Source organism: Corylus avellana, chromosome 10 (assembly GCF_965113065.1).
Source record: "Corylus avellana chromosome 10, dhCorAvel1.hap1.2, whole genome shotgun sequence".
Classification (NCBI taxonomy): domain Eukaryota; kingdom Viridiplantae; phylum Streptophyta; class Magnoliopsida; order Fagales; family Betulaceae; genus Corylus; species Corylus avellana.
Window position 1 is genome coordinate 5,018,193 of NC_142499.1, and position 9,701 is coordinate 5,027,893.

The 9,701-nt window shown below is 36.7% G+C and overlaps 1 protein-coding gene across 1 annotated transcript; it reads right to left on the reverse strand.

Annotated features, from left to right (window-relative positions):
• Positions 1 to 412: 412 nt before the first annotated feature.
• Positions 413 to 4,991, reverse strand: LOC132161812 (squamosa promoter-binding-like protein 9). The gene is made up of 3 exons (XM_059572009.2): positions 4,271 to 4,991; positions 1,406 to 1,545; positions 413 to 1,269 (listed from the first exon to the last, which is right to left on the reverse strand). Exons 1-3 carry the CDS (start codon positions 4,645 to 4,647, stop codon positions 647 to 649), a joined length of 1,140 nt encoding a protein of 379 aa, XP_059427992.1. The 5' UTR covers positions 4,648 to 4,991; the 3' UTR covers positions 413 to 646.
• Between the last annotated feature and the right edge of the window lie 4,710 nt (positions 4,992 to 9,701).

A 9,701-nucleotide genomic window follows, 5' to 3' on the forward strand; every position in this document is an offset into this window, starting at 1 on the left:
CAATTAGATCCAAGTGTACCCCTATCAAGTCAGTTAGATTAAGAGCAATAATATATACCACGTTTTTTCTCACAAATATCCTAAAATGTTATCGTGGCAGTCCGACCAACCCTTCATTCTAATTTTTTTTTAACAATGACTACGGAAGTTGGTTAGAATTGCAATATCAACATTGTAGAATAGTTGTGCATAAAACAAGGGTAATTTGCTATGTTCAATCGGCAGAAACCTAAATCTTTTTCTGATGGAGATGTGCCTGTCACATGCATGATAAAAATCCATAAATAGCTGCTGCGAGAAGGTAATCAATCCCTCGCTAACACTGCAAGATAGCAGCTGAAGAGCAAGGGACCATACGTTTTTCGTAACAAAAGCTGCTAAAAGTAAAACTTCACCAACAAACCATTCACTCTTAACAACAAACATGATCACATGATTATAAACAAACAGTAGCAAAATGCCAGTTAGGTAGTGCAAGGGGGAACACCTTGCTAGTCAGTTTTCTACAATTTTAAACAGCACAGACCAAGATCTAGTTTTGGTTTATCACAACAAGAAACTGATGATCACCTGCCAGAAATTCGATCGAAGTAGTTATTTCAAGACATTAAGGTGTCCACAAAAAGGAGAGCACAAAAGGGTACACTCAAAGTGACCAGTGCATCTGCTGATGGGAGTTGTCATAAGCCCTGGAGTGCCCAAGTTCCATGTATTGCCTCCTACCCTGTTGAGACAGCCCAAGCTCACCAGAAAACTGATTGGTAAGAGGCTGAGAAAATTGACCCAAACCCAGATCGGGGGGCATGTCATGTGAACTGCTACCAGCCTCGTTGCCCTTCAAAACCCATGAGCTGCTTGGAAATTCAGTGACAACTGCACCATGAGGTGCTGTTGATTGAACCATGGGTGCCCTTTCAGCATTCATCAAGTTCTTCACCCCAAGACCTGATGCTTGGTTTCTGGAGCCCCATGTTTCATTTGACAGAAGAGAGAGAGCACAGCTTGAGTCAGTGACTCCGGTGAAGCATTCTCCCGGAGGAATTCCAGGACCGGGATAACCAGTCCCACTAGCTGAACCTTGTAGATAAAGGTCAGATGGAGGATTTTCAGTGTTGCTTTGCCATGGATGTGGAAGAAACTTTCCCGTCGCAGTGGCAGTTTGGTTTCCCAGTACCTGCTCTGAAGATCTTGTACTTGGCCATGCATCCCTTCCAGTAAGCCTTGGGTATGTGGTAAAGTCCACCAGAAACCCACCTCTGCCGCTGTTTTCTGTCATTTCAAGAATCAAACAATTGACCAAAAAATTATATACTGGGTAAAGCATAACTGAAAACTACATATATGCTCCCATAGGTAAAAAGAAAAGACGTGGTTTGAAAATGATATTCTACTGAAAATGCCTAACCAAAGATAGATGAAGAGAATCGGCCATAGCGTGAGGACAATAATGATCCTGGTGGTGGCTTCCTCCTTCGTTCATTATGACCGGCTAAACGCCTACGACAACTTCGTTTTCCTTGGTCAAATTCTGGAAGCAGATGAAATCTGACCATAGACTAACACAGTAGCTATTAGTTTGGATAAATAAACCATAATTGTCTATTATTTGGTAGAAAACCAACTCTAGTAGAAATTTGATACAACAAGAAATTAAGGCAAACAAATATCGAAAAATAATAATAATGATAATAGCTGGCTAATTCTTTCCCAGAGTGACATGGCATCTCTTGTACCTGGGAATAGAAATTGGATAAGTTTTAAGTATCCTCACTTGTCATCCGGTTCAATATACACGAATGTCCACATGGACAAGCCAACAAACCTACAATCTTTGATTATAATCAAAGATTTTAGCCTTCTAAAAAAAATTTACTAATCAAAAAATCGAAGGATTAACAAAGCCCCTTTTGGCCAAGCTTTTTGTTTTCAAAACAGAGAGCACTGTCATTTCTTAACGTTCTTCACTTTTACCTTTTCACCTGCCTCACGTCTTTTCCCTCGGCAGTGTCCCAGTGACCCATCTTCTCCCTTAAGCTCTTTTGCAGTTCGTACCCGTCGTATCTGCAGAACAACTCTCCTCATTCATCGCCTAGTTAATGCGCTCAACGGTCACAACACAAATAGCCTCCACTGGCCACTGCTTCTGTCCAAGCTCGTTTGTCCAGTCCACCTTGGCTTCCCGACCAGATCTCGGTCACAGGTGACACCTCCTCACTTCCTGATTTCCTCCTTCCCCTCTACCTTTGCAGCCAGCCACCGCTGTGGCTGGCATCACCCATTGTGGTGATTGGCCTCTCACCCAGCCATCACCAGTGGATGAGAACTCTCCACCGAGGTGGCTGGCCAGAGACCCAGCCACCGCGGTGGCTGAGACAGCTCTACACCAGAAAATCAAGAGTAAACCCTAGAGCAAACATAATACAAGCATAATCAAGGGTAAAAAACCCTAGAGTAACTGAAGAAAACTAGAGATCACCTCATGGCCAGCGTGATGTGAAGACAAGGATTGGAGGATCAAATCTAGACGAATCAAAGCCGGCGAACCCTCCAATTGGAGATGCCAAGAAAACACTAGAGGGGGAACTTCTATAACGAGAGAGTGAGAGATTGAGCAAGTAAGAGGGGGGAGAGAAATTGGAAGGTGCTGAATATTATCGAACGGGTGTGGAGTGAGAGACAGAGAGTGAAAGAGAAGGGACCTAAAGATTTTAGCCAACTCTCACACACTTTTAATTCTGTCTTGATTCTAGGACTAACTATTAGTAGTTCCACATTTTCCAGTTTTCATAATTTTTTTCCTTTTGCAAGTCTTACCATTTTGAATATGTTGGGGCCTGTAAAAGATAAGAAGACAATATTCTGTATTTGAGCACTAGCTCGGTATTTGGCATACATCCCCAACACCCTTGTATCAAGGGGTCAAAAATTCAAATAAGACAAGGTACCCACAAAAAGTTTTAAATTTGGTCAAAATTTGACTTAAGGAATTCTCAAAATTTGGTCAAACTATTATAAGAGATGAAACAAGCTGCTTTTAATTTTAAATTGAAGGTGTCATTCCTCCACTTTCAAATAATAATGAACTTTGACGTAATAATCCCTAATTGGAACTCATCCACAGCTATGTCACCTCCAACATATAAAATGCCTAGCTATGAGGCTCTTAAATGTAGAACCCATGCTTCAAATTTGGTTCTGGAGACTTGGATATTTTGGTAAAGAATGATAGCTACACAGGTCATGATGCTGGCATCAAAGAAATGTATATTGAACTCATACCCGTTTTAAAAGTAGTTATATTCTTAAGGTGGGTTGTCTTAGTGTGTCTGTGCGCCTATTTGTACAGATACTGTAGAGCCTTAGAGGGCCCCAAAAATAGCAGCAATTACAGAAGGAAGAACTCCGACAATCTGTAAGCAAGTATAGCTGGATTTTCAGATTGGATTTCTTAACTATTTACTAATACTCCAGAACAAATTTGTACAAGAACCTCTCCTCATAACAACAAAATTGACCTCAAATTCAGAACATCCAAAATAACAGGCTATAGAAGTCAACTTCTAACAACACATTGCCCAAAGCCAAACTTTGAAACAAGGAAAGAGACAACCGTAAGTCCAAAACCTATCTACAAACAAACCCAATATCCCGCAGCAGCAACAACGACACTGCATTCAGCAACAAGAACAAATGGCAAACAGAGGACAAGCAGTAAATGCCCAAGCATTATGTCACTATGAATCCAGTACCAAAATGCATTGAAACTGTTTAGAATTCCCCGCCCCCCCCCCCCCCCCCCCCCAAAAAAAAATAATAATAATCATAATAATCTAGAAGCACCAAGCCATAGATATCCTGATATCCAAGCACAAAAAAAATAAAACAACCAAACCCAATAACAAGCACCCACATCAACCCCCAATTTAATAAAAAGACGCACTTAACCAGATAACCAAAACCTAATAAATCAAAAACTCCATCCCACGAAAAACTGAAGAACAAAAAACACCTCCAAGCCCAAAATAACATAACACAAAACCGCCCAACAACATTATCTGATAAAAAAAAATAAAACAAAAGCGCTCAATTACAAATGGCAATCCGCATATACAAAAAACATAACACAAGACCCAAAAACATACAATCAACCCAAATCCCAGAACCAAAAGAAACAGGAAGAAAAACCCACCAAAGATTAACCAGAATAACAAACAACGATTGGAAGCAACAAATGAGAAAGAAAAGTAACTAGAGCAGAGGGTTGGCTGACCTGCTGCACTGTTGACAAAACCTCTGCTCAAGGCCAGCAACGGTGACCTTGGGTGACTTGGAATGCATGCCACAGACTTTGTGCCTGGAATAGTAAGCCTTGGCATCACTCAGATCTACCTTACACCCCTCAACCTGACACCGAGGTGGCTGAGCCCCCTGCACCACAGCACCACCCCTCGTCTTCTTCGGCGGGGTGGACACGGATGACGAGGACCCAGACCCACAACCCGGTTTGTCCAGAGCCCCGGTACCCACATCCTCAAAGTAGATTTTCCGCCCAAATTTCAATCCGTTGAGTGACTCAGAAGACGAGATGGGCGGGGACGAAGAAGAGGAGCCTCCCGACTCAGCCAGAGAACCCGAACCCATTTCCATACGTACCCTCTAGAGCCCATTCATTGCGAGTTTGAGGTCCATAACTCTGCGTTCCTAACGGTGGGTGTGTCGCTCAGAGTGACTAGAAAAGAGAGGTAGAGAAAGAGAGAGAGAGAGAGAGAGAGATTTGTTTAAAGGTGAAGTGGGAGAGTGAAGAAGTTGGTGGTGAAGGTGGTGTTGATGGAGGGGCTCAGAAAAGCGAGGACCTGACACTGGGCCACGCCAGCTCAGAAAGATCCGAGGGTGCTTGTAGTTGTGTAGTATCAAGTATGGTACACGCTGAGTCTGCCTTCACCCCCCAAATAATAGAGAAAGGCAAAAAAACCCAGAGAGAGAGAGAGATAGAGAGAGAGTAACAGGCATGTACTTTGGGTTTTGTGGAGCTTTTTACGAAGCCCCTTTAGGCTTTTATGCTCTCTCCATCACTCAACTGTCGTTTTAGAAAACTTTTCCCTGTGTCCTTGGCCCCCATCTATCACTCTCTCTCTCTCTCTCTCTACTGTATGGACTGTAATTTGAAGGCTTTTCTCTCTCTCTCACTCTCTGTGGTAAAGGGTACTGCTCACAAGCCTTTAATGTATGGGGCACATCATTTTAATTATGATTATACTTGAAGTGAAGGTCTAATAAAGTGCCCTCCTTTCTTTCTTAGAGTGTTACAATTGCACCCTGGTCAAAGTATCCACCTTTTTTTTTACTAAAAAAGTTTTAAATTGTATTACTAATAAAAGTTGGGTTTCAATGTTCCCTTTACTTTACTACTCTCTAGTTTAATGGGGAAAAAAAAAAAAACTTTCCCAAATAGTTGCTACTTATAGTTGATTAAAGTTGAAAGGTGAATCTTCTACTTGAGTAGAGTAGTGTCCCTCAAAAGAGAAGGTAAGAGAAATTATAGTTTATTCCCTTATAGTTGGGTTTTGGTGATATTCCAATGGAAATTTATGTATATTATCTATTAAGATTTAATGGGGTTAATTAATTTTTTAGTAATTGATAGTACCGTTTATCAAATGAATGTTTCGGTTTCAAAAAGTTTGTAGACGGTACGTGTATTAGTACTTTACCAATTCTTTGTTTAATATTTTAACTAAGAGACATGTTATTACCTCTCACAATATGCCACATCATTTTATTTAAAAACATTTTTTTTTTTTTTTTAAAAAAAAAAAAAAAAAACATATTTTTTTCTAAAATGGCAAAACTGTTGTCATGGCCTTTAGCAGGCCATGGGGAAGACCTCATTTCATATATCACTAGGGTATCTAATCTTGTTCACTCCCCAAGCTTTCTCTAGCTTTTGGCGTTGTTTTGTAGACCTCTGAATTTTATCCCTACATACCGTTAAATTACTATTTATTTTAAAAGTTTAAGTTGATAGAAAGAGGTAGATTTAATCAACACTTCAACATTCTCCCTCACGTATGAGTTCAAACTCCCTTTTAATAGTTGAGGCCCAACACATAAAATATTTAATTTAAATAAGGCATGATTTGACGGAATCGAGGTTCGATTCCAAGACCTTTGACTCTAATACCATGTTAAATTACTAGTTATCTCAAAAGCTTAAATTGATATAAAGAAGTAAATTTAATCATTTAATCAATACTTTAACACACACAAAATTTCATTATCCACTATCTCACTCAAGTGAATTTCTCGTGAATACACTAAGGGCCGTTTGCTACACAAAATTGACCATTGGAATATAATAGTTATTTTCATTAGAATAACTATTATTTTGTTTGCTTATTCACCATTTATTAGGATAGCTATTCCCTTACAAAGACAATACCTATTCATTTCACAAGGGTGAGGAACAAATATTATTTGAAGAATGGAATGAGTTTTTGTTTTATATATATATATTAGTATTTGTTTTTTCTTCAAACCTAACAACAAAAGAAAAATCTACAAACCTAAAAATAAAAAATAAAAAACAAAAAATCTAAAAAAGATATATTTTTTAAAAATTTCTAATACATAATAAAATGTTTGGCAAACCCTTTTCCATCATTTTCTCTTTGTTACTGTAATTGACGTAAATTGATGTGAAAAAAGTAAGAATATTTAGTATAGAAAAATAAAAAAGTTGTATGAAAAAATGAAAATGTTTTGTTTTGTAGTTATTTATTTATTTATTTAAATAATAGTAAAAAGTAAATTATGTGATATAACAAATGAAAAAATGAAAAATGTTTTGAAGTTAATTTTTTTTTTTAAGTATGAATAGTTTTGAGGGGAGGGAGAGGGTAGGGCTGGCAAAACGGGTAATCGGGTAGACCCAATTATGACCCGTTAAGACCTGTGACCTGATTACCCGAAACACGAACACGACCCGTTTAGCTAAACGGGTTAGCGGGTCTGACATGATTATAACACGAAAAATGTCCGGGTAACCCGACACGACCCGCTTAACCCGTTTAGCATAACCGGGTCATATCAGGTAGACACAACTTGTGCGCTAAACAGGTAACCCAACCCGACCCATTTTTTTTTTTTAAAAAAAAAAAACCTTAATCAAAATTGGAAAAAATAATTTAATAAAGGGATTTCTTAGGCCAAATGACTATTCAAATTTATCTTAACCATCCAAGAAGAATAAAAAGTTTTAAAAAATAATGTTTTAATATATGGACCCACATAGAAAAAGTAACGGAAAAACAAAGAATAGGCCAATGAAATGAAGACTGTGAAGTCGTGAAGTGAAGAGTGAAATGAAGCCATTAGAACTTAGACATAGGTTTTTTTTTTTTAAAAAAAAAATAAATAAATAAATGGGTATGGCGGGTCACCCGAGACCCGCCAGACCCGTCAGACCCACCAGACCCATTTATTAAACGTGTCTGGTGGGTCGACCCGCCAAACACGAATTTAATCGTATATTAATCGAGTATACTCGATTAAGACCCAAACTCGATAAGCCAAAACTCAATACTTGTTAACTTCGTGTCGTGTCAAAATTACCAGCCCTAAGAGAGGGGTTGCCAAATGGTGCCAAAGAAAACAAATCCTTCCAAAACCAGCTAAACTTACATTCAAACAAGACCTATTTTAATTTAGGACAGAGGGAGAGAAACAAGAACAATTTTAAAAAAATAATAATAATAAAAAATAGTATCTACTTGGGAGAATACCTTGCATTTTTCATTAATTTATAGGCTAAAACTAAAACTAGAAAAACCAAATGTACACTAAAACATTGTGCTTTTTTGTCATATAAGAAGGCCGTTCCTCACATCCATTTACAAAGGCTTCACTAATTAATCCGACAAAAAAAATAAATAAATGAAGATATAAAATCATATTCAAAGCAATTTATTAATACATAAACAGATAACAAGCCATGTTGTAATATAATAGTTATTCTGCCTACCAAACACGAAAGAATCTAGTTTAAGAAACAACACATCCGGGGGAATGGGAGGTGGCGGTAGAGCTTTAAATATTTTGGGGATGGGGAGATTAAGACGCAACAACAAGAAGGTTTGACATTTATGATAATTGTTTGTGTGGCAACCGATTGGCTAAACTGCGGCAGACGAATGACAAAACATATTAATGAAAAAGACAAAAAAAATTTAGAATTAGATCTTTTTTATTTTATATAAATTAGATAATATTTAGTTAGTTATAATAAGAAAAAAATATAAAAAAACTCTCTAAACTATTAGCCCGTTTTGAATTTTCATCTAAACTGATGGTTTTGAGTAACGAAGTGGTCAAAATGCAATAGTTTGGTAGTTTGGGGGGCCACTTTATCACTTTTAAAACATTAAAGATTAAATCGAAAACGGTTGATAATTTAGAAAAAAATTTTATATTTTTTTCTTATAAGAAATAAATAAATAAAAATATTTTTTTACTATAATTAACGATGCGGCGGCGTGACCCACGCCTCCACCTAACCTACGAAACCTACTACAACCTCGGAAATTGTCGGCACATGTAGACGCTTTCTTCCACATGACCTTGAACAACATGGGGGGTGGCCGGGGGGGCAAAATTGTCTGTGTCTTTCCAGCAGTCAATTTTCCACTATTTCAGCGTGGGGTGGTCCATTTAACTTTCCTTTCCCCAACTTTCACTTCATTTAGGCAATCACCCCTAGTATAGCGTAGTGTAGTGCAAATCCCATTGGAATTCTAAAGCTGGGATGGGACACTTTTGGGGACTTGTGTAAATTGTAATAACTTTGTTCATGGGCTCTGAAAAAGGCTTTTCAAATTTAAATTATAGTAAAAATTAATTTATGTGAAAAAATTAAAAGAAAAATTTACATAAAAAGGTAAAAATGTTTGAGAAGCATTAAGAAATCAAACAAATGAATGTAAAAAAATTTTTAAATTAACGTGACAGACAAGAAAAAAAAATTATATTTTTTTAATTTAAAATTCTTTGTCACATTAGTTTATAAATTTTTTTGAGTTCATTTGTTTGACTCTCTAGTACTTCTCAAAATGTTTGGTATGAAATTTTTTTTTTTTTTGCAGTGATTTATTTTATTTAAATATTATTAAAAAATTATTAATGCGATGTAAAAAATAAGAATATTAAAAAATTTTAAAAAGTGTACAGAATAGCATCAAGCCTTGTGGCCTTTCGCCAAACGACATAGAATTTCTTTTCAAATTTGACAAGCTTTATTCATCTAAGAGGCCTGCTATTCTTTTTCTCTCTTCAATCTTTCATGCTTCATCTATTTTCATAGAAATAATGAATTTATGGGATATGGTATGTTATATTGTTATATATCATTTTTTCAACTACATCTTTTTGCAAATTCAATGAATTTACCATTAGATTTGTATACTCATATGGGTCTCACACAAATTTAAAAGTGAATTCACTATAGAAATGGTTAAAAAAATGATTGTTTTGATTTCTCATTTGTCATGTGAACCTACAAATTCAGTGGTAAATTTGCAAAATAAATGGTTAAAAAATAATTAAAAGAATTACATGTAACATTTTTTTTTTTATTCTCGATTTTTAAAATTACTGGTAAATTTATATGATTTATGTGAAAATGAAAAGAAGCAAGAAAAGGGAGCTAT